Here is a 25717-nt window from a genome sequence, read left to right as displayed (position 1 = left end):
ACGTTATGTAAAGAAATTGCTTATTTTTTGATTGCTCAGTTGCAACAATTTCTTTGACATTTGTATTACATAAATGGGGCAGGTGAGTCATTGATCTATAAAGTTCATGTAAATCAAGTACAACCAGATACAAACCTACTGAGGTACAGATACAAGTTGAAAATCCCACAATGTTGGTTTTTCTACTATATTGATTTAACTTTTCCTTTTCTTTATTGTATATAAAAACGTGAAGCATCTTCCCCCAGATGTTTTGCAAGCTGTAAATAAAAGTGAAGCTGAGTGTTATGAAGTAAATCTGTTGAGTAGTTTTATTTCAGCTGATGAAAACAAGGTCTCTAAGGAAAGTTACAATAAATACTACTGAGTTTGATCTTTATTATTTAATGCACACCTAGGTAATTCTTTGTTTATAGAAATAACTATCATTGGACTCCAACAAATATATTAATGGCTCAGTCATGTATAAGTCATTGAAGTATTGTCAGAGGTACCTCTATCAGCCAGTTGCTTTTCATGTTTATATGCACAGTGGAGTTGTACTGATAAAATCATTTGCTGATATTGGCTTATAAACACGGATGTGCAATTAGCTCCAGGCTTCTGAGTCTCTTGCCGTAGGCATTAGGTACCAATAAATGGTACGATGGGTCTCAATGAATTGAGTGAGGGAATTTGAAGGCAAGTTCTAGGCACAGGGAATCATGGATACAGAGAGAAACAGAAGACAAAGAGTCTGTATTTGATCTAATCTAACAGCAGGTATTGCTGTGACACTTTTGTTCCTCACAAAGATAATTTCTGTAGGGTCATTCTGTGAAGTCCAGGGCTTTGCTGGCAGCAGAGTCACTGTGAATATGCTGAAAAAGCAAGCAAACTTCAAATCAGCATTCCTGTGCTGCTGAACTGTTGTCAGTGGAAATGCTACTGATATGTGCAGATACACCAGATGGTAGGTTTAATTTTTAGTTGGCTACACTAAATCAGGGTTTCATCCACCTTTGGCTTTATATAGATTTGAGATGGGAGAGGAAAAGGAATATGTAATCATGTCACTTATGGGAGAAATATATAACAAGCTGGACATGGATAAAGGGAGAAGTTGATAGAATAATCCACCCTAGTAAGTTTAGACATGGCCTGTTTTATGTGCAGTAAATTTATAAAATCCTGTGAGAGCTCTCAGGATGTGCCGTTATGGATATGATACCTGTACCTACATTTAACATCAAAAACACTTAACACAAATATCAAAGTGGTGTATCACCAGACTCACACTGAGCTTCTTACTGTGCAGTGGACGTGACAGCAGCCTAGGTGGTTACTTAATGAGGAGGAACAACACACACACATGGGGCAGCATGGGGCTCATGCCTACCTAGCACCATCCAGTGAGCCCAAACTTAGTGATAGGTGCTTACTTAAGAATTTCATCAGAAACTCTTCACTACTCTGGGACCATATAGCAGTTGACAGGTTTTTACAGACCCACATAAGTAGCACTCATGGATGTTTTATTGTTGAGGAAATGATGGTTGTCAGGCTGCTACTTTTAAAGCGTGTAGCCAGGTTCATTGCTGTGGGTGTGCATTTCGTCAAAAGCTCTGGAATGTCAGCAAACACCTACGTCTGGGATCCACCTTGTGCAGAAGCAACTCTTCGCTGCCTTCTGGATGCAAGCCATTGTTGACTGACATGGAACTGTGACAGCTAATTTGACATCAAGAAGCCAATAATCATAGTTGTGTATGTATGAAAGGACAGCTGTTGCTTGTTGTATCTCAGTGGGCAACTCATCCATGGTCACTGAACAATATAATTACAAGTGATAGCACTTCAGTGTACTCCTGGACCTGACCAATCACTATGTGTACTTCACTTACACTGAAACACACGCACAAGATCTTGTGCATCTCATGTGTGTTTCTGAATTCCAGCTTCTCTTTGGTCATGTTAGCATATTCTTCCCTTCTTGCACCATAAATTCTGGTATTTTCAGTGTTAGTAATGACAAATTCTGCCAGTTTGTATAAGGACATTATAGGCCTACTTTCATTTGTATAGTACGGCTATATGAGGATAAGGGGATAGTCTTCTAGCAGAAGCTCTTAGAACTCCATATGGACCTTCACACATCAGTAGCAGGGCTGAGGGTACTTGAACTATCAGCCCTGAGTTTACCACCTTTTTTGCTCTGATATCAGAGGGATCTGGATAGGATGGACTGCTGGGCTGAGGTGAATGGGATGAGGTTTAACAAGGCCAAGTGCTGGGTCCTGCACTTTGGCCACAATAACTCCATGCAATGCTATAGGCTTGGGGCAGAGTGGCTAGAGGACTGTGAAGAGGAAAGAGACCTGTGGGAGTGTTGGTCGATGCTCGGCTGAACATGAGCCAGCAGTGTGCTCAGGTGGCCGAGAAGGCCAACGGCATCCTGGCCTGTATCAGGAATAGTGTAGCCAGCAGGAGCAGGGAGGTGATCGTCCCCGTGTACTCAGCTTTGGTGAGGCCGCACCTCGAGTACTGTGTTCAGTTTTGGGCCCTCACTACAAGAAAGACATCAAGGCCCTGGAGCGTGTCCAGAGAGGGGGTAACAAAACTGGTGAGGGGTCTGGAGCACAAGTCCTGTGAGGAGTGGCTGAGGGAACTAAGGGCGTTTAGTCTTGAGAAGAGAAGGCTCAGGGGAGACCTCATTGCACTCTACAACTTCCTGAAGGGAGGTTGTGATGAGGAGGGGGTCAGCCTCTTCTTTCTGGTAACTAATGATAGGACTCGAGAGAATGGCCACAAATTGCACCTGGGGAGATTTAGATTAGATATCAGGAAAAACTTTTTCTCTCAAAGAGTGGTCAGGCACTGGTACGGCCTGCCCAGTGAGGTCCTGTGGAGTCCATTTTGGATGGTGTTAGTGAGAATGGTTCCTGTCAAGCCTTCCATCCATAGAAAAAACATAGAATATTATCATACAAGATACTAGGTGCATACAATAAGAAAGAATCAAGGAAAGATAGCATGATGGTAAGAATGAGTGACTAAAAAGTGATGTTTATTCAGTAACTTTCCTATATATTGAGAGAAACCAACTGCTGTAACCTTTATTTGTTATTGTACTAAGACAAGATATAGATAACTGGTTTTCAGGCTACAAGCTGTAATCAGTCTAGCTCCATGTAAGCTCTATTTTCTCACCAGCAAAATAAGAGTAGGGAAGTAGAGAATAAACTGAAATAGCTGACTTGTGAATCAAAATTACAGGCACACACGTTATCTCCAGCAGAGGTACAGTGATAACCTTGAAGATGGTATCTTATCTGCAAGCTGAACGAGGCAATTTTTGTTCTTAATGTATACACCTCTTCTACACCTCGTTGACAGATGTGACTGAAATTTCTGTTGTATATTTGACTGGTCAGTTCTCTGTAGTTCTTCATCCAGTCTTCTGAGGTTTGACTTTCTGTTTTGCAAGTTCTGCTGGAGAGGGTATACAGATATTTCCTTGTTTATGAATTTTCAAGACTTCTGCATTCGGTGTAAAGCTCAAATACACAATAATATGTTATCTGTGCTGATTCTATAGTCTGTTAAATATAACTTGTCTGCAAATCTGTTCATTAATTTGCATAAATTGCTTTACAATTTTCTATACAAAGTCATAGATTTGAACTTTTCCAACAGAAATAATATTTCCTAACAGAGGCAATCTCGGTCATATTAATTTGATCAAATGTATTATGACTTCCTCAGTCTCGTATTTGCATTTTAGTTCAAAAGATAGAACTATATTACTTCCCCCAAACTGCTGAAGGGTGTATAAAATGTCTCAGATCATTACTTACTCAGATCATTACTATTAAGAGGTCAAACTTGGCCATGTTTAATACCTAAAAGAGAAAGATAAGGAGTTTCTGAGCTTTTCAAGAAGAAGAGTCCTAAGTCTTTTAATTAGGTTGGTCTGCAGTAGGTATATCCTCCAGAAGCTGCCTGGGAGGGCTTCCACATAATGTAATTTATATGAAAGAAAAGAAAGGCAGTGAACCAGCAGAGAACTCTGTGAAACCAATTGGCAGCGAGCCATCTGTTAAGCAACCACAGCTACGTCAGAGACATCTAAAAATATATCCACTGGATTGGGAACATAATGCCCTAACTCCAGTAAAAAGGCACTTTGAATACTATCAAAAATATGTTTTACAATAAATTGCGTTTATTCATGTACCAATGAAATATAAAAGAAACTGTCTCGTAGACATTGTTGTTAAATCCTGAATAGTAGTATTTCAAAATATTTTTTTAATTGTTAGCCTCTGTTTCTCTCTGGATTAGAAGCTACCATTTTATTGCTTCAATTTCCATTTTCTCTCTCCCTGGTCCCCACATAGCCTGGCACTTGTATCATATCCTGTCTTCCTTTTTACTTTTCCTGAGGTTTCCCCTCATTTATTGTCTGTCCAAGCCACCTTGTGCAGTCTTATTTCTAGCCCACTCATCGCATTCACCTGCCCTCACTGTACTCTGTGAACTGCCAGTTCTGTGGCTCCACGCAGCATTTCTCTGCTACAGGTTTCTGAGTTTCATCTCAAACAGGGAAAAGCCATAAGGTTGATGCCAATGGTCATGAAATTTTGGCATGTCTTAAAACTGAAAAATATCAGATATAATGACTTGAAATGAAGTCATATCTTTTGCTAAGTCTGTCGCACTCTGAAAATATCTGACTACTTCTATATTAGAATTCTTCAGTTTTGTCTGTCACTGTAATGTGCGTACTAGTTTTTCTGGTAATATGCTCAGTACATTTCTCCCTCTTGCACAGTCAACCAAAACCCCAGTATCCTCTAATCCTAAGTGAGTAAAGAAAACTGAGCTGTGCTATTAGGGGTTGGCTTCAATAAGCTAGGCACTTTGTTGATGATTTTTTTCATAATTGTCATTGAAGGCATCTAAAATTGCTCATAAAGCAAAGTTTGACAATCTTAACTCAGTCTTGCTCAAGTATTGGTAAAGCGTGAAGGATGTGTGTGAAGAATGCTGTGTGCGGATGCCGGTGCTGGGCATTTAGCTCCCAGGCAGGACACAGAAGAACACAGCCTTTTGGCATCTCTCTTCCACCCTTCCATCAGTCCTGGAAGAAGCATTAGAAAGCCTGCCCAGCAGCACTTCACTGCGCTGTTAGGTGGAACCACTATTTCTTACGGAGAGGCACAAAGTATCTGCACATCGCTGCAGCACCCTTAATTTCCTTCATGCCCGTAAGTATAGCCAGAGTGGGCTTCCCAGTGTGATGGTGATTCCAGCTCCTGTACATCAGACATTTTAAGTCGTGTTATTTAAGGACATCCAAAAAGTGGGCTCTCCAGTGCCTGATTTCAAGGGCAGATGTCGCTGTAAAAGATGTTTACTTAGCAGCAGCCATTTTGGCTGCATCCACCCATAGACTACAGGAAGCATTCCCTGTCTGTAGAAGGCTGCCCGCAGGAATGAATACAAGCATGTGTATTTTGAAACAAGTATTTTTAGAAACTTATGTTGAGGGCTGCTGCTTGGACTTTCTGCCCTTTCAGATTTTGCTGTTGCTCAGTTTATACATTTTTAATAATCACATTGCCTGCTAGCAGTGACATTTTGTGAAGGTCATTTTTCTTGTGAAGTTAGAGAATGGACTAGAATTTCATTGAAGGACTCCCGGAGCTGCAGGATCATTGTTTGTGCAATTCTTTTGCATCTTCTACTACCTTTGAAGCCTGTTTAGAATTTTAACTAATGATATCTTCAAAGTGTCACTGTGCTCAAGGGCAAAAAAGAAATCTCAAAATGCACGTTACATTTAAAACAAGTTTTGAATAGCTTTGAAGCATGGCATTAGCTGAAAATAAAAGGCATTGATATATACTTACTGTGTATGCACACACAGAGACTTCCATGTTTCATCAACTTTTTCATTGTCAGCAAAGTGTCCCTACACCACTGCAGTGCATTTCTCTTCAGAATTTTTAATGTGCAATTGATAATTTGATACCTCAGCAGGTGTCTTTTGGCATTCTCTCTCAATGCAGAGGTTTAACTTTTGTCTATATAATTTCTCGTCTGCTTATTCTCTTTTCCCTTTTGTAGAAATACTGACACAAGGTTGTATATATATGCCTTTTCTGGTTCTGAGTAGATGGTGGCAGATAGTAAAACCAACATGATATGCTGGAAATAAGAGACTGTGGTGTTAGCTACTGAATTAAAATTGTTTGGTTTTATATAAACCAAAGTTCTTGCTTCCCACAACTGAAGACATACCAGGTTTGCTTAGTGATAAAAGACTTGATGGTTTACTTGAGGTAGTTGTGTCTGATGTCTTCTGATGCTGACATATTCCTCTAAAGCATATTAAGTGTTAGTGGCAATGTTTGAGAATACAGCTGGTGGAATACCTGTACTGGTTTGGTTTGGTTTGGTTTCTGTTTTGTTTAGTGCTTTCTGTGAAGTGTTCTCTCTGTATAGCTAGTCTTGGACTCCTGGATCCTTCAAGTAGGGATATCACTGCGTTAACTGTCATTTTCCTTCTCTGTGACATTGTTTTTTCTATTTGTAAACTTGGAGTTTATAAAAGTACAAAGATCTGATTTGTAATTTAATCTTTCCCACAAAATTATTTGTCTGGTTTTCTATTATATTCCTTTACCGTATCAAACTGCCAAGAAAATTCAGCTTATTCAGCGTGTCTTTACATTTAAGATTTGATTTTCTACTTCGATTTTGATAGCTGTGCTATCAAAAGATAGTAGTTTGGCTGGATGTTTTACAACAGATTTCACAGTTTTGTGAGCATTGCTAACATTTCAGTTGTGCCAAATAATGTAGAATCTTGATTCAGAACATGAACCAAGGTGGTGCACTGAAAAGCAACCACTGTGAGAGAATTGGAGAGTGGTTAGGATTGTAACCTTCCTTGAAGGTGTTAGGTCCTAACTAAAGTTGGAGATTGGGAGACTAGAACTGATTGGGCATTTATGAAAATCTCTGTTAGGAAGGAAAGACAGAAGTTTTTGAAAATCCCTGGAAAATCATTTCCCAACTGATAACCTTGTCTGGGTAAAGGACTAAAAAGACAAGCATTTTCAGACTATGCTTCCAGGCTTCTAGATGCCCACTGCATAGGGACCGCTTGGCTAGAAGCCACCAGCCTGTTTGGAATCGCTGTTTTGCCGACATGATCAAAAGGGAAGGCCTCAGCCTCTGGCTGTTATCATTACCATTTTACTATTTTCCTGCCTGCCTGCTACATGGGCTTCCCTTGGCATTTTTTTTTTCTGTCTTCTGCACAGACCAATTCACCCTTCTTGTGCCTGCGAAAATCTCAACTGGAAAATGTGAATGAGATTGAGGAGGAAGAGCAAACCATTACGTGCAGTCTTCTTTTTGCTTATTCCCAAACATTCCTTCCTTTCTGTTAGAAGGAGTTGTTATTTATGTGGTGTTGGTTTGTTTTTCCTACACATATAGGATCCTGACTTCTAAAATTTTCTGTAGGAGTCTTTACAATAAATGCAGCTAACAGTGCTTCTTCCTACCTCCTTGCCTTTCCTTATTTTCCACAACCAAGGGAAAATTCTTCAACATATTCCAGTGCTGAGAGTTTAGCAAGGACGTATTTTGGTTCTGAAACAAACAAAAAAGATTTTCTTACTCGAATTTCAGCTTGTTTCATACTTTTCTAGTCCTTGTTGCTTTTCACTCACTTTGCTATTTAATCTTTGATTACAGGCCACTAAAGAAGTAATAGAGCGAGAAGCCCCAGGGATGGCCCTGGCAATGCTGATGGGATCACTTAATGTAACTCCTCTGGGCATGCTCTCTAGGTAAGAATATTTCCTTCAGAATATGAAGTGAGCTATTTCCTTAGAAATATGCAAGGTAGGGGAATGACTATACCGAAATAACTGAAGATTGCCAGTGTTATCAAGACTGTAAGTCTTAACTTCAGAGAAGTGACCAAATTCCAAGAACAGTAATTGCATTCTCTCATTTTGTTCCCTTTGTAGTCTCCATTAGTCTCTATTTTCTTTGCCAGGGATATTGGTAATATCGATGCATGCTGTTAAGCAGCTGTCTTTTCACCCTAGAGCTGTGACATTTCAGTGGTGACTGAAGAACTCTTCTGTATGTTGTTCACCAACTGCTAAAATGCTTGATTAGCAAAAAAAATGGAAAAAAAAAAGATTGATAAATAGATACGTATTGTTGTGTTATTGCTTTTATTCCAGTACTAGCAAAAGCTCTCTGAATAAGTGAAAAGGTATTTTTTCACATGCTTTCAGATCTAGTACATTAACTCCTAAATTTTGATATTTCCTGTTAAATAGTTCTCAACTGATACTTTCCCTGTTGGTGTTTCTTGCTTATCAGTGACACCTCTTGTCATCCTGTATTTGCTTCTGGAGTTAATTTTTAATTTTATTCCTTCAAGATCTTCAGAAATGTGCATCGCTTATCTATGATAGATCTAGTAATATCAATGCAATTTATAAGTCAGTCTGTGATTACATGTCATTTCAAGGTAACTAAAAGGCAATGGCTGTTACAGTTTTTGTTTTCTCATTGCATAATGAGGGTATAACAATAATTATGTTATAAAATTATAAATAAAGCAGGAAGTTCAAATTTGTTTGAGATTTTGTATTCAGATAGTTGGATTTTTAAAGGACATTTAGATTTGAGTTTTAGTAGTTCAACAAAGTATTTCAAAACTTCTGTATCAATTTGTGTATCTGAAAGAGCAGCATTACCAAGGTAACAGCTTCAGATTCTGTCCAAACTAGCAAGTGCTTTCATTCTTTTATTTGATGAAATTTTAACATTGTAAGTTGTATATTTTGAAATATTTTAGCTGTTCTGTTTCTGATCAAGAGAAAGATATCCATTTAGATGACACTGAATAACCAACCTTGGTTTAGGATATGGTGTGATCAGGATGTCTGAAATGTTTTCCAGAATGCTGGACAGCAACCTGATTCTTTTATAGATAGAGCAAGAAAATATTCCTTAACCTACAGCCACTTTCAGTAGTCATTGACAACCATTACAGGGCATAACATCTCTGTGTATTTATACTGAAAATGTTTTACAAATGGACTTCATGCAGTCATACTAGGTCTTAAAAATTTCCCAGTGAAAACCTTTACTTCAGGCATATATGTAATCAGCATGCAAAGGGTTAGTATTTGTATAATATTCAGAGCATAAAGTACATAAAAATTAAAATAAAATACAGCATGATGGTTTCTTGTGCAATCTTTATTCTGCAGGAATTAACGTGTCCTGGGATTAAGTTTTTTATAGAATTTCTCTGCACTTGTTCAAGATGGAAGGGGGGACATTCAGTTTTTGTTGTGGTTGTCCTCTGTGTAGTCCTGTATCATTTGGGGTACTCTTTATTCAGGATCTTCTCTGAATGCAGACTCACTTCCTCTGGGATTTTTATTATATCATTTTTTACTCTAAGACATAAATTAGTTGCAAATTGTTATATTTTCTTAGAAAATTCTGCAAATTGAGGTAGTTTTGTTATCCCCCTTTTACAATATGAACTAAGCTATATATTACAAGTAGTCAAAAACATACACTAATTTAGGGCACACACTTTGAGAAATGTAAATCTTAATTTTTCAGAGTGTTTAGCTTTAAATGTCTCTTGTCTCAAGCTTAGCTCTCATTGACTTAATTTTGAAATTAAGTTCCTATGGATAGTCCTGCATGTAATTTACTCCAAAAAAAAAGCAAAAAAAAAAAAAAGAAGGCAGAACTTTACTATGCAACATTAAGCTGACACTTCTGTAAATCACCTGCAGTTTGGGAATTCATACTGAATTTTTTCACTTGAACTTGCAGCAATTTTTATAAGGTATAGTCTGTTTTTCCTGACTGTGGACCAGCTTTAGAAGGTGGTAGAAAGTGCTGGGTTATTTTGCAGATTTGATTCACAGATACTTACTGACAAATGAAGAGTCTCTGAGATTTATAACTGGAATTCTGACCCGAGTTCCGTCAGGGAGTATCTTGGAGGGTCATAGGTCTTTCAGTGTTTCCTCTTTCTCTGTGACCTCCCAACTGTTCTTGTCCTAGAGTTAATCTCTTCACATGATTTCTTAGGCAAGTCAACTATCTGTGCAGTTGCAGTCTTTAAAAAGCCTCAGTACCCCTTGCCCATCAAAACTTCTTTCCAGTGAGATGTGTTGCTTTTGTTTTTATTTTTTTATTTTTTTTTTCCCAAAGAGATCGTGTTCCTCTCTTCTATCTCTGCATTCGATCTGTATTTTCTTCCCACATTCATTTTTTCTGTCTTTCTCTCTCATCTTGTTTTTTCTACAGGTCCTTTACTTCTATACATACTCTTTTTTTGTCAGACTTCTCAGGATTTTCATATGATTTATGTCCAATGCACCATCAGGCTGAGGATAACGGGATCCACAGCATCACTCTCAGTTGTTCCCCATTTTGAGGAAGATCATTAATTTATCTCTCACATTACCCACAACGTACACACCCTTGGTGTGTTTCTATGTTGTTGCCCACACACTATTTTTTGCAAGCCATGCAGTTCTTAAGTATTTTTACTTACTTTTGCATGCTGTTGTGAGAAACCATTGGCAACCCCATTTCTGTCTTAAGCCATTAGACATCACTATAATTCCTCAGTGGATATTTCCTGTTTCCTTTATTTTGAGTCTGTCATAAAGTGTAGTTTGACTACTGCAACAAATGTAAATGAGCACATTTTTTTAACTCGAGTTCCTCATCTTTGTTTTGCGGTAGAGTTACATTCAGTGACCTGGAATTCTTTCTTAACTTAGGGTGTATAATGTGTAAGAAGCGTGTACAGGGGAACAGAGGCTTGGAGTCAGGCAATATTCAAGCTGACAGTTGAAAATAAGACTTCTCTTCAGGTTGGTTTGACTATGATACCAGAGGTTCATTTTGTGGCAGAAAAATCATCTCTGTGCTCTTTAATTGTAAGCGTTATGACAGCTGTCGCTAGAATCCTTGCTATCCTGCTAGAAAATGCCATGCTACCAATAAATGATAATAATCACTAGGAATTATTTGTATAAGAAGAAATCCAGGGAAATTGGCTGCTCTGAGATTTTGATAATGCTCTATATATTTTTTTTCTATTCTGTCTTCAATTATGGCTCATGGTTTTAGATAAAGAGACTGTGTCACTGTGTAACAACACAGTTTCTCTCAACATAGCTTCTGTATCTTTGTTGTTTGGTTTTATCCTTTCATTTTTTCTTAGCTTTATATCCTAGCCATGTTTTTTTCACCACTAGTTTGGTCAACAGTGGAGAAAAGCAAGATGTGCTCTGCTGTTCCTCCAGACAAAATCTGGGTCGTTTATGTATTGTTTTGTGTTTTGGAAAAAAAAAAAAAAAAGAAAGTAGCTAAAAGGAAGAACAGGCAAACACTAAATGATAGAAAGGATAAGAAAAACCACATTCAGCCCTTGATTGTTTAAGTTCAGCCCTGCATCAAGACCAAAGAAAATCCCTAAAGACACAAAGTAAAATAAAATCTTCATTTTTTATAGCTATTTTTTTTTTTTTTCTGGAGTTAGGACAGAGTCTTGGGAAGAAATAGATTTGAATTGCATAAGTGCAATTTTCAGTTGAGAATTACTTCCTTCCGTGCTTTTCTTATGTGGTATCTTAAAAAGAAAAAAAAAATAAAAAAAGAAAAAAGAAAAAAAAAAGGCATTTGAATTAATGCAGCCAGCATATTAGCATGACTTAGTGTTTTTTACCTATCAAGTGAAATAGTGTCTGATACCATAATTATGTTACAAAGGAACCCCAAGTTTGAGTAAATAGTGACTATATCAAAGAATGTATTCGGTGCAAGTAAACAATAAAATTAAGGGAGATACACAGAACTAAAAAATAAATAAATAAATAAATAAATAAATAAAGATGGAAATCTCTCTGGTGTTTACACTATCATTTAAATGTTAGAATTTGTCAGTCTTGTCAGCTTCTCCTGAGCTGTTTCATAAGAACACAATCAGCAAATATTTTTAGATGTTAAAAATTGATTTGACAAATTCTGGTAAATAATAAAATTTATGTTAAATATTTTCTTCTTCTTTCTACAGTGGAGAAATTTCCATGCAAAAAATTCACTCTGGGTTTCTTTCTTTTCAGACCTGTGTGTGGAATCAGAGGGAAAACTCTCATAATTAATCTGCCAGGTAGCAAGAAAGGGTCACAGGTAAGAAGTGTTCTTACTGATCTGCTACTGAGGACTGATGATAAGTACCTCTCATTGTTCTGAATGGTAGAAAGTACCTACTTTAGTTTTACAGAAGTTAACTGAAATGCATATTCACTAACACACCATCTCTCTTGGTCAGGGACAACACAGTACTGATCTAATTGAAAGTACTGTGCGACCAGGACAGAATTACTTTTAGTACAAGAGAGTACTTCACTGTAGCAGGCAGTTGTAATGAATAGTTTAATGTTCTTTTACACTTCCTCCTTCTTTTCTAGTCAGCCTATTCCTGATCCATGTGTTTTCTACAGCTTCCAAGAAAGCATTCTTTTTTGCACAGAAGTAAGAAAAAGGCCTAGTGTATGGTAGAACTTGCTGGAGTAAAAAGAACATTCCCAATTTTGGTCAGCAAGAAGGGAAAAAAAGGAACATCATTTTTAAGTGTATGAGGATTTTTTAATGTTTTGGATATGTGTGTCAGACTTTACGCCCTTCACAGTTGGTTTTCTTCCTACGTTTTTTTCAGTTTGGACAGAGAAGTTAGGCTTTATTTTTTTGTTCATGCTTACTTTTTGACTGCTTGGTATTAATCGTATACATATGTGTTATAATCTGAAATTCCTCCTTTGCTTTACAGATTTATGACTATTTATTGGTGCTATTCTTTTATATTGCTATTGAAAAAGCATTACTATAACAAATCAGAAAAAGTTAGAAAAACGTGCAGGTGAGAAATCAGAGCAGACAACATCAACTTCATCTTATGTTTCTTTGTCTGTGTCTGAAGGATTGCCTACTCAAACTTGTGCCTGGTATATGTATATACTTTTGTTTGAAATGGGAAAGATTTTATCTTTTCCAGTGCATGCAAAGGACCTGTCACCCCTGTTTTCCTGTATTCTTAGTGTATGGAATTTTATGAAGTACATACCTTAAAAGACTTCAAGGTAAAGCTAATCATTTGATAAAATTCCCTATGAACACTGGTTTCTCAGTTGTACAGCTTCTTTGCTTTTGCCCTCAGATTGTCTAATCCCAGTTTAAATGTAGTTAACAGACAGCTCATGCCAGGTGTGCCGCCCTCACATGGCATTCTGTGGCAATGGCTCTGCAACTTAACCATCAGCATCACACCACTGTCTTACATGTATGTAGTTGCACAAAGGATCCGTGATCTGTATGCATGAATCATAGAATATCCCAAGTTGGAAGGGACCCATAAGGAACATCAAGTCCAACAGTACCATCTCCTTCTCATTTAAGTGCTTTCTTCTCTTCTTCAGGGAAGAGGCTATCTCCCTTTTATCCATTAAACCTATAAGTCTTTCAGATGCTTGGTTGCCAACACTAACCAGCATCTGTGTCTTTCTGCCCTCCAAGCCACTTTTCTAGGATTACTGTCATTCAGCTTTGCTATGTTAGGATATAAGAATACTTCTTGTCACTGGGAATTGTAAAACATTTCCCTGTGCCCGAGAGGATTAAGGTACTACAGTAAGTTTGTTTTAGTGTGAAGGAGAAAAGAATGGCAAGAGTAGAAAAAAGGGTGGAAATTTATTTTGCTTTTGAAAGGAATAAAGAATTTATATCAGTAAGTTCAAGTATAGAATGAAAATTCTAGCTACTGCCATCTCAGCTATTCAATACAACTCATTCATATCTCTTGATTTTCCTGCTGCCCATTTATTCATTGCCAAACGGTTGTCTAACTGGAAATATTTATGCTTCATATTGAGCAAGGGCTTGTGTCAGTGCAAAAATCTGCTGTTTGTTGGAGATCTTTATCAAGGTGCTGGCAGTCATTGTGCTAGTCATCCTGAAGGAGAGTAACTAGAGTTAAGGGTGAATGTCCAGATACTGTATTAGGTACTTTGTGATATAGGAAATCAGGGAATGTAGGGGGACGATAAACGTACTGTCAAGATACAGCCATGGTGCCCAGCTGGAGATCAGAGGTTGGGGGTAATGTATAGACCATATCTGACACAGCAGAGCATTTGAAGTGCTTTCAGTTTATCATGCATCTGTTCCTGCATAACCCATTGCAAAAAATACAGTTAAACAACAGTTCCCCATCTGTAACCATTCTCCAACTTTTCAAAAGCTTTTCAAGGCTGTTATCGAAAAGTCAGAATTGTATCAGTCTTGATAGCAGCAATCTTTCTTCTCTAAGAGAGAATTCAGTTAAAACAAAACCTGATTCAATGCCTAAATTTCACTCAGCCCCACAACAATGAAGGCTGGCCTAATACTTTCATATGTGTCAGCATGTATGTTTATGATGCTTATTGCCAAACCATCTTCTCAAGTTTAGCAGCTCAGCTTCAGACTTGCTTTTCCTGAAGGAAATAATTCTCACTGTTGTGGTGATGATCATTTTAGTGGTCAAATAATCTTCAAATAAAATAAATATAAATAAAATCAAATAAAAATCAAATAATCTCTTATTGTGTTATTAAGGCTCAATCTTTCCAGTGGTCTTTCTGTTTGCATAGTTGGCTGATAGATCCAGAAAGACAGCCGTCTCCACATACACCCTGCTGAGCTGGATAGTGAGCTATACAGCCCGATACAGATCTGCTAAGGTAGATTCCCCTGTCAGTCACGAGAATCAATCACAAGAATCACTCTCCAGGGCTCAGTATACGTCAGTGACCTTGTTGAAAAACATCTTCACCTCTGGCATCTAACAAATGCATACCAGGTAGTTTATCAGTGTCTTCTGAACCATTCACTGCCCAGTCACAGAGGGAACACGGTACTGATGTGCTGTTTGGCAGCACAGCCCTGAAGTTGCTGTTGCTTGAGAGACTTTTGTCTAGAGAAATATAAAGGATGTTTATAGGGTCTCGCACCTGAAAGTTGAAGAGGAAATACTGTTATCTCAAGCAGACATTACAGATTTTCAGATACATTGTCTACAAGTTTCTGTTTAGGGACTCAGTAATCCTTCTTTGATTCTATGGTTCCTTAGAGTCTTTTTAGGAAATCTAATGAGATTCTATAATTGAAAAAACAAATGAACAAACAAAGAAAAACCTTAAACTGCCTTCAAAACATGTACCAAGCATGGAGGATTGTAGGGTAGGAGTATAGCTACTTGAAAGTCTTCCAGTGATTAGTCAGAAGACATATCTATGAACATAGCAATGGATCCCACATCTTAGAGAACTGGTGCACTGGTAAGTCTATACTTTTTTTTGGAAGTCTGTCCATCTTTTATTGAATTGTGAAAGAGGTGAAATAGCCTGCAATCTCTGATTCCTGTAGTGCTCAGTAGACTTCTAACATGCTAGGTAGAGAACAAAATGTCATTTTGTGTCCTGAGGCACTCAGACTGTAAAGATAGGTAAATTGTAAAAGGAGAAGGAGGAAAAGGAATGAAATACATTAATAAGTATTTTAGCAGTAGTTCAATATATAAGTAGTTAATAAAAGAGGTAATTCTGCTGGAGGGAAAAAATGCTGTATGATTTTGTTATGTAAGCAAGATTTTTATAAACCGATGATTTATTTGTTCCTGTCATGATGATAATCTCTTCTGTCACAATTTATTTTAATATAAAATGTCTTAAAAATAGGAGGTTTCAGAAAGGATTTTTAAGATGTGTAGTATAGAAAATGGTTCTATAACAGACTGGATCACAGGAACCAAATAGGACAGGTTGTTACCAGGTATTTGTCTCATTTCTCTTTTCTTGCTTTCAAATTTCCTTTCCGTCATATTAATATAATTATGTAAGAAGCTTATATAAAGCTGTGAAGTTGCATCGCTATACATATTTCATTAATACGATACTAAATATTAATAGAAAAAGACAGCAGTGTAAATATCCATCTCAAAAATGGACACAATGCAGTATTAGTTTCCATTAAAATGGAAAGAGTTGAAGACCAGAGCAATCTGATCTGAATGTGTAAAACTCATTCCCTCTTGCTGTATAAATTTCTCTCTTTTTATGAGTGACAAGTGCAGATTTCACTTAATAAAAGGATAGGCGGGTCTCCTTAGGTCAAAACCAATACTGTAATTGAAGTAGAAGGAAGAAGGCCACTGCAGTAACCTCAGCTGAAGCTTAGGTTTGATCAGAACATCTGCATACAAACTTAGAAGGAGTCTAAGCCTTACAAAGGAAAGAAAGTATAAGGGACTGCCCAACTCAAACTATGTTACTGGAAATGACAAAGGTGGAACAAAATCAGGGAGTCAAATTTTAAATTGTCGATGCAGGTTTTAATCTTGTAAATAAGTCAAGTCATTTCTGACTAATGAACTCTCCTCTGTCTCATAAAAAAGAAAACACTCAAGAAGTCTGCACTGGTCATGTTAACATTATCATTCCTACCTATACTTCTAGTAGCTAATTAAACGAAACATTTTGGTAGGCTCTTGATTTTACATAAGGCTAGCATAGCACAACAGCGAGGAAAAAGCCTTGTCATCCAAAGCAGCCAAATTTGTCAGTGTTCTAAATTCATCATTTGTAGCTGTAGCCCTAAGTCTTTGCAGTCACCAGAGATGCTAGGAATTTCTGCTTGACTTCAGAGCAGCTCTGGGCTCAGTTGCCTGCTAGAATCGGGAGCATTCTTTGCAATGCTGCTCTGGAAGATGCAGGCGATGCCAATTGTGTGTTCTCCAGGGAACTTGTGCAGCATGTCCCACTGAACCCACATTTGTAGAATACTTCCATTTTTGTGTTGTTCTAGTCTGTTTCGTTTCATTCTAGCCTTAAAAAAGCTATTTAATGCTGTGAAAAGGGGCAAAGTATGAAATTACCAGATGCTCATTGAAATCATTGGGTCTACGGCAATTTACATAATTGTACTAACAATTGCTTAAAACAATGAGTGTTAGAAATAGCATGAGCTTTTAGAATATTTCTTGGGAACCAATTAATCAACAGTTAAGCCAACAAGGCTTTATTTCAGTGGTAGGAGTGGGGAACATACTTGCTAATGAGTAAATAATTAATGTACATTTTCATTATTTTTAGTCAGTTCACAGATTGTTGTGCTCATTTACCATTTGCTTGAGGTCTGCTTTTTCAGTGAAGTAATGATGGTTGTATACCTCAATGTTTTAAACCATTTAAAAAAATAGTACTCTGGAGGCTCAATAGCTCTGAGCTTTGCAATTACATTAGAAGTTATATTTCTTTATTACATTTACAAATAAATTTTTAATATATATTCATTATATACAGCATATTATGCTCATCCAGCTTACTCTAGTTCTTCAGAGTGAGAAGTTGAATGTTTATAGAATTCATAAATCTGTGAAGTAGTCTGACTTTTCATTATTCTTAAAGGTGTGATTAAAAGATGGGCTCTTATGTAGAAGCTTTGAGGAAATAGAGTGTTTGTGAGTCATGTTTTTGACTTACAAAGTGGCTTATATAAATTCTAATAATCTCTGACGGATGGTTCGTTTGCATAATCATTTTTATTTATTGAAAATACTTGTTAGAATATCTGCTTACAAAATGTTTAGCATTGTTTATTTTCTGGACACTCTAAAATCTTGGATTACAATTTGACAAGTCTTCCGTATAGTTGAGACAAAAACAAAAATGAAATGCAACAGAAAGAATAATGTCACCTTTCTCTGTCAACTTGTATGTTCCCTAACTGCACTGCCATGGCAATTAATTGCTGGGACCTTGCTATCGTTTTCCCGTAATTTAATGTATATATGCAGTCTGCAGAAATTACATGAAGAAAACTTTTTGCTTGAGGTGCCTGGGAGGAGGATGAGAGGCAAAAGTCATAAACTGAAGAAGGGGAGATTCCAAATGGATAAAAAGATAAAGGAAAAAAAATCACCTGAGGATAATTAAGCATTAGAACAGGTTGTCCAGAAAGGTTGTGGAGTCTCTGTTCTTCAATATTTTTAACAGTTGACTGAGTGCATCCTGGAGCAACCCATCTGAATTCAGTATTTTCATGGTGTCTGAAGGTTCCTTGCAACATGAATGATTCTTGATTCAATGAAATACTAGCATACTTGAGCATCAGAGGTAGCTAGAAATGTGTACTCCCATTATGGAACAAGAAGAACAGTTACACTGTGCCTATGTTTTTGCACTCTCCAGGCATATAAAATAAAACAAAGTTTATAATTGTTTTTAAGATGATAGAGTAAGGAGAGTGTTAGATCATGTGTGATCATTTTTTTTGAGTTATATAAAATTATGATGACATCAGTGTAGTTTTTCATTGTCATAGTCTACAGGATAAGTCCACAAATAAAAAATATATAACATTATATAAACATATAATTATGGAAACCATTATGAAATATTCTCTAATTGTGAAAGATTATAATAGAAATGATTTGAGGCTAATAACCCTGCAGGGATAAAGTTAATGTTTTTTTAATTCTGCATTTTTGTAGCATTCTGCAAACTGCTATGAACTCATTTCTGTATTATGTACTCATGAACATTTTAACTCATTTTCCTTAGTTTTAATCCAACATTAGCTTAATTACAGTAGCTCTGACTGTTGTACAACTTACTATATTTGCACAAAAAAATGATGAAATATGTTTCATAGTTCCCAGTTCTGGCTCTATTTTTGGGGGGGGGTTGGTTTGTGTTTTTGTTTTGTTTTGTTTTTCTGGTTTTGTTTTTTGTTGTTGGCTTTGTTTTCTTCTCAGAACAATTGCAATTGCCCATTTAGGGTTTTATTTATGGTCAGGTGAAAAGATGCATCTAAATCCCAAATATCCCTTGGGAGCAAATCTGGAAAATCCCTGTTTACTTCTGCAGTAACTTTTCATAGTCATTTCTCTTCTTGTTGTGCATAGGAATGCTTTCAATTTATACTGCCAGCCCTACCTCACGCCATTGATCTTTTGCGGGATGCCATTGTAAAAGTAAAGGAGGTACACGATGAACTAGAAGATCTACCTTCACCGCCACCTCCTCTTTCTCCTCCTCCAACCACCAGCCCTCACAAGCAGACAGAAGACAAAGGAGTACAGTGTGAGGAAGAGGAGGAAGAGAAGAAGGATAGTGGAGTTGCATCAACAGAGGACAGTTCCTCTTCACATATAACTGCAGCAGCCATTGCAGCTAAGGTGAGTCTGGCTTGTTTCCGGAGAAGACCCTTTAGTTTCAATCTCAGGTACTTTCCACCAATATTCATTGCATGCTAAGAATATACACTGATGCCATTATGCTTAAACAGATGTATTTTAGATACATTTTGTAGAAATATAGCCCCCTAAAAACATATGAATCCTATTTCAGAAGGCGATCACAAGTTTCAGTGGAAGTTGCGTTGTTCATTAGCTTGATGATAACATGCATTTTAATGATACCACTGTGGTGTGACAGATTATTTTTAGTTTTCTTTCTTTTTTTTTTTTTTTTTTAATTCAAACTATTCACACATGAATGTGCAAAGTTTAGCAAGTGGCAAGGAATTAAAGAATTACAGCAAGATTTTCTAAACTATATTTTCCATTTTGAAATTAGAGTGTTGTTTTTTGAAAGCATTGATAAAAAAGTACAACTAAGTAGCAGGTTAAGTAATAAGCTATTCAGTCCACTGCATTCCAATGTGCATGTCTATGTAACACATGTAAAATTCTGCCACAAATTAAATACCATGACATCTTCTTTACAGCCTCTCTGTAACTAGTAATTGTAGATCAACTTTACTCAAACCAAAATAATAAATTTGAGACTACAAAAGAAAAAAAATAGATCACTCTTGCAAATTATTCTGGTTAAAATTGTATCTGTTTTCAAAAGAAATAACAGGTAATTTGTAGCAATATGTAGATACTTACATTTTTTATACCTTCAGTTTTCAGCTAGAAAGACAATGTATTCCTGTGTTTTTGGAAAGTTTTTCTTCCAAATTAATTTGTTCTATATTTACTCCACAAGCTGTACTTTTATTTCCTCTTATGGGAATTGAAATTCTAAGTAACTCAAAATGCTAACAAACAACTTCTAAACCAAAGCAACAACATTCCAACTCCAGAAATGTGAATTCAGGTCTGATACATCTTGACATTTCTAAGACAGCTGCAGCTGGAGATCATCTCCTCATTTATAGAAAATCCTGATTACATATGTCTTTACAGGGATGAATTAAGGTAATTATCACTTGCAAGTTTCAGTTTTTATTAATGCAAATTTTAAATTTGTTAATTTCTTTTATCATAGGCAAAGACAGGTAATCTGTGCAATTTTTAAAGGCAGAAAATACCTGAGATCTAAACTGTCTGTGTTCATGTGAGCTTGGCATTTCAGAATCACACCTGTTTTCACGTCATTCCCTTTCAGTCATTTGCTTGTATAGCCTCATGTTTTCCTGTCACTGTATTCATAGCTGTTATGTGTTGTGCATTAGAAGCATCCATCCTACACCAGTTCAGCAGTTATCATGGCAAAAGGTGAACAGCCCATTCCTGGTCTCATCAGTTATTGCCATCACGCAGCAGGCAGTGCAGGAGAACCGGTAAGATGCACTTCCAAGAGGCTTTTGCACTAACAGTAGCTAAAAATACACAGCCTGCCTCCTATTCTTCTGTGTGAATAGACAGTGTTATTTATTTTATTCTAACACATACACATCAGTGCTGTCTTTTAGAGAACATGCTACGGAGAATATTCTTAAGATGCAGAGCTAAACAGGATAAATATATGCATTGTGACAGTTTGAATAATTTTGCTGCTGAGATAATCATTGCTATAAAGCCTTTGTTTCTGTTTAGTCATCAACTTTATCATCTAATATACTCAATTATCGAATGTAATTAAAATAGTCTCCTAAAACTGCTGCTTTAGAGCTATGAAATTCTGGTAACTTTTTCCCTTTGGCTTGCTTTGCTTTGCTTTTTTCTTTCAATAGCTTGTTTGTCAATATAATACAACATTGGTACTGGGTGTTCATCTTTTGATGAACATCACTTACAGTTTCTCCTTTATTCTTGTATTCCATTTAGAAGTAGAATTCTCAAAAACAGAATAAAAGACTTGAGTCAGTATACAGTGAGCTCTTGTTATAGATAACTGAATTTTAGTGAATAGTAAGCAACTACTTCAGTACGTGGTAGAAATTACTTAACATATCTCTAGCTTTTTGTTGGACTTTACCCTGACATTATAACCCAAAGGTGGTAACTCAGGCTCTAATAAAATACTATACATTATTTTCCATCTCCCAAAGATTTAGTCTAAGCTTAAATCAAGATAGAGTAATGGGCTCTAGTACCATCATGAATTCATACCATATTCATAATTGCAGGTTAGAGAAACCCGAGGAAGGCAGTTGGCCTTGAAAAGCTTGTGCTGTTGGACCAGTTCATTCCGTGCCAGCCAAGAAACTAAGTGCAGATTCTTAGGACAACATCATTAGTTTTGTTGAAAAGAGGTTGCACTTTCTTTTTCCATTAGTCAAATAGTAATTTAAACAACCAATTGAATAGTGTAATCCCTCTGTATTTAAAACATGATGACCATGCCTCTTAAAAAGTCATTTAGAAAATGTGAAGACTTTAAAGATGATGCAGCTAATGATAAAGCTATATTACCCACATACATGCGTACATATGCGTACACATTTATTCCAATAGTTTCATTTTTTTCAGCTGAGGTTACTAAACTAGTATTGGCACTGCATTCTTCAGTATCACTAAAATAGTGAATTTGAGCTCTCCAAAGTGTTCTATAAAGCTATCATCCAGGCTTCTGTGCCCTTTTGCAAATTAGTCTTACACGTGTTATAATCCAAATTTGATCTTCATGCACAGAGCAGGAAGTGGCTAGTTTTTCAGAAGTTTTTTTCCTTTTTCTGTGCTTTTAAGATGTTTTTATTTTTGTATAACAATCACAATATTTAGCATATACGGCTTATTTTCTTAATACCTTGCTAGCACTGCCAATCTTTATTCAAGTACTGGGAAAAAGAGGAGAGCTCATTTCTTTTCCTTTTTCCCCTTCTGGTTAACTTGTAGTTCTCTAAGCTCAGAACACAAATATTTAGACTAATTTGAAACTATTTGTGAAAAAGGTGGTAAAAGATAAAATTTTAGAAGTAATGACTGATACATATGGTGGATATCTTTCTCTGTCCACCATTTCTCATTCCTTTCTTTCTGTCGGTATGTTACAACAGTTTTTCCATTCCAACTAGCTGTAGACAGAAACTATTTTCACCAAACTTCAGTTCTGTTGTACCCCATTTAGAATTTTGAAGCATCTACCCTCTGTTACATTTGTTTGAAAGTGGGAAAGAAATCGAAAAAAATAGGGAGACAATTATACACGCTCAGAGTGTGTAATAATAATTATCCAAAGCACAATGATACTTCTGCCCTTCCTTATTGCAGATTTTCAGGCTCCAGAAAACTCAAAAAATCTCTTAGGCTGACAAACCTCCTTAACAAGATTAACAAAAAGCTGTCTGGACTAGAGATACACATTACCTAAGTTTATTTTTAAAGAACAAATTACTAAACGTGAATAAACTGAGTAATTCCCCTTCTCACATAGTATATGTGCATAAAAATACCAGTAACATTCTGTTATCTCTGTCACTTAATGAACGGTACGTATGCATTTTATTTTTCGTATATTTATGTAGATGCACTGTACATATTAGTACCATCTTTGAAATCAGCAGGTTATGGTGGTTTAAAGAGAATCTTAATACTGATTCTAGCTATGAAATACATTCTGCTATCCCACTGGAGAAGTGAATCTCTTAGGAGCAAAATTTGTAACCGTAAGCCAGCCTAAATATCTCTGTGAGATTTTATGTCTGTGAAAGCTTACAAGCTGAAATTTGGATAGGTTCTAGATAGGCTTTATATTGAGATTTTTTATGGCAATTGTATTTTTGGTAAAGATAGTGATTAGGGAATAATCCACATTCAAAGGAAATGCCTGTAATCATATTTTGCCTTTATCTTCAGCATCCTCTGCTGAGTGTCCTGGCTTAGGTTTTAGCTAAATTTTATTTTTTCTTCACAGCTGAAAATTGTTACTCCATGTGCAATTCATTGGAGACTGAAATTGCCTCAGTCATGGTTTATTTTCGTGTTATTTTGAAAAAATTGAAACCAGATAAAGTTTTAGGAGCAGTGATTGAAGGATATATAGGTATAAGAAAAACAAGAGCTGCATGCCTGAAGGAAATGAGACAATAGGTAATATCTCAATATTCTAGAGTGATCAGAGTAAACTCCAGGGAGAATTGGATCGTGGTATCATTTGTAAAAGCAATATTGTGTTTCTATTGAGGGATGCTAGAGCGTATAAAAGATGTAGTGGGCCAGTACCCAACTGTATCAAGATGCATGCAGCTTTTTATCAGAGGAGGATAAAGAAAAGGTTTCTTATTTGAAGAGTTAAAACTATTTCTTCTTTTATTATATCTTCTTTGGTTTATGCCTTTATCATTTTTTTCTTTTTTGCTAAAATATGGAGTTTAAAAGGAAGCATAAAAATTTGTAGGTAGTGCTGGAGCTTTGCCAATGTATAATTTAGAGATGTCAGCCCTTTTGCATATTTAACATTTTTAAGATGGAATTGCAAGAGAAAAGGAGAATAGAAGGGAGATGGTGCCTCTGAATACAAACGATATTCTCTGCCTGACCAGAATTAAATATCCTTGTTCTCGCTTTCCTCTACTTATACCACATCTAAGATCCCATTTGCAAATCAGAATACTCCAAGTAGAGGCCAGTTAGGTACTGTTTCTGGAGAGGAAAATATCCCCAGAATAGTCTTCTAGAGTGAAGAGAAACTCTATTGGCTTCTTAATTCATAGTGGAAATTGTAATACGAGTTACTTAGCATTGAGAGATCCTCTGAAGAAATTCTTTATATACTAACAGAAATTGGCAAAAAATACTGTCAGTCTAGAAACACAGCAGTAGAGCAGAAAGCAGACAGTTGGTGGTACACTGAGAACAAAACCTGTTTCCGTACAGCTAAATTTTAAACATGAGAAAATTTAATGTATGGAGGAGGGTTTAAGTGAAATACGGTCCACTAGGTATAACTCAGTATCTCTAAGTCAAGGTTGCCAAGTTAGATGTAGTTGTTTTTTACAGATGAAAGGAAGATGAGGGAGAAAAATTACATAAAAAAGCAGTATTTAGTGATGTGTGCCCTAAGATTGGTCATTTTAACTGCACAGGAACAGTGCAACAAAGCTGCCTTAATATCCTAACATTGACTCTGAGGATTCAGCAGGTTTTAAAAGCTTGGGTTAAAGCTTGTGGCATTTGCAAGATAAATTGGGACTTAATACCTTATTTCTAATGCAGGTGTGGAATACAACATGAACATCTGCTTGACACCAGTCTGAAAAAGGATGAGGGCATGAGTATCATATTTGTAGACAGTAACATTCCATTAAATTTTACATTAGTGTAATATCAGTCTCATGACTGAAGTAAGACAATTTGTCTGCTTTTAACTGTTGCCAAGGTCTGAACAAGTTCCTGAAGTAGGTTTCAAAGATGCTATAACTTCCCCAACTGTAACAGCTTTGATATGTCAATTAATATGCAAAACTTGCAGACCATTAAGAACATCCCATTCTGTTCGTGGGAATACATATCCATTTCATTTTCCTGCTCTTTCAGTACCATCCCTGCTTTTTCTCCACACCTCTGTAATTTGGGATGGCCCCTGTGACAAGAAATCCTGGAAGGAGGTATTTTCCAGTGGCTTCTATTTGTCCTAAAGCCTTACTAGGCAAAAATGCTCAGAAATGCCTAAATTCAGATGCAGTATCTCGATTTGAAAAAAAATAAAATAAAATAAATGCTGGACATCCTGGCTGGAAATGATTAAAGTTGGTGGTTTGGCTTGTCACTGGAGCTTCATTTCTTCCTTTCTTTTATTATGCACTACTGCCATGTCCCCCAGACATATTTCAGGTGGTTCTTTTCAGAAATTGAACATCAGATTAAGCTAATAATTTCTTAATAAGACCTTAAAATACGTGTCTGTATATTCAGATTCAGAAATCTGAATTTGGAGCTAATTTTTTTACATGTTGTAATAGAAAATTAAATTGCAAGAACAATCTGATGTCACAAGTGCTACCTCTGAAACATAAAGAGGTTAAAATCTTGAAAACAAAATCAGAATAAAACTCTGTAGAGAGTGTTCTATAGCAGAATATCTGCTTGCTGCATTTTGTATGTAGAACTAATGTTAGAGATCAGTTCTCCTATATGAGGTATTTATAATTTGTATGTCTTATCATTTTACACAAAAGAATAAAAAAAAAATCCGAATCATGTTCAACTGACAATCTAATCCATTTTAAATCTGGTGTGATATCTGCATGACAGGGCCCACATACTGCAGTAATAAACAGCAAGAGACTTTCTAAGATTCATTGTGTTAAAGATGAGAAAAACTTCATTCTTAAATGCCGTCCCGTACCTCTTTTCTTTGGAACTAGTGATAAAACTGAACAGAAG

The 25717-nt window shown here is 36.4% G+C and overlaps 1 protein-coding gene across 15 annotated transcripts in view; it reads left to right on the top strand.

The window, feature by feature from the left end:
- The window catches only part of GPHN (gephyrin), a 278830-nt gene that overhangs the window by 157471 nt on the left and 95642 nt on the right, over positions 1 to 25717 (top strand). For 8 of the 15 annotated variants that reach the window (XM_032188094.1, XM_032188087.1, XM_032188093.1 and 5 more), the window contains 4 exons: positions 7753 to 7847; positions 12186 to 12252; positions 19064 to 19336; positions 20623 to 20730. In XM_032188094.1, coding sequence (XP_032043985.1) covers positions 7753 to 7847; positions 12186 to 12252; positions 19064 to 19336; positions 20623 to 20730 — 543 coding nt within the window. The remainder of the gene's footprint in view (positions 1 to 7752; positions 7848 to 12185; positions 12253 to 19063; positions 19337 to 20622; positions 20731 to 25717) is intronic. The other 7 variants (XM_032188099.1, XM_032188097.1, XM_032188095.1 and 4 more) reach the window with 1 other exon arrangement.

This window comes from Aythya fuligula, chromosome 5 (genome assembly GCF_009819795.1).
Source record: "Aythya fuligula isolate bAytFul2 chromosome 5, bAytFul2.pri, whole genome shotgun sequence".
Classification (NCBI taxonomy): domain Eukaryota; kingdom Metazoa; phylum Chordata; class Aves; order Anseriformes; family Anatidae; genus Aythya; species Aythya fuligula.
This window is presented reverse-complemented; position numbering and strand designations above follow the sequence as displayed.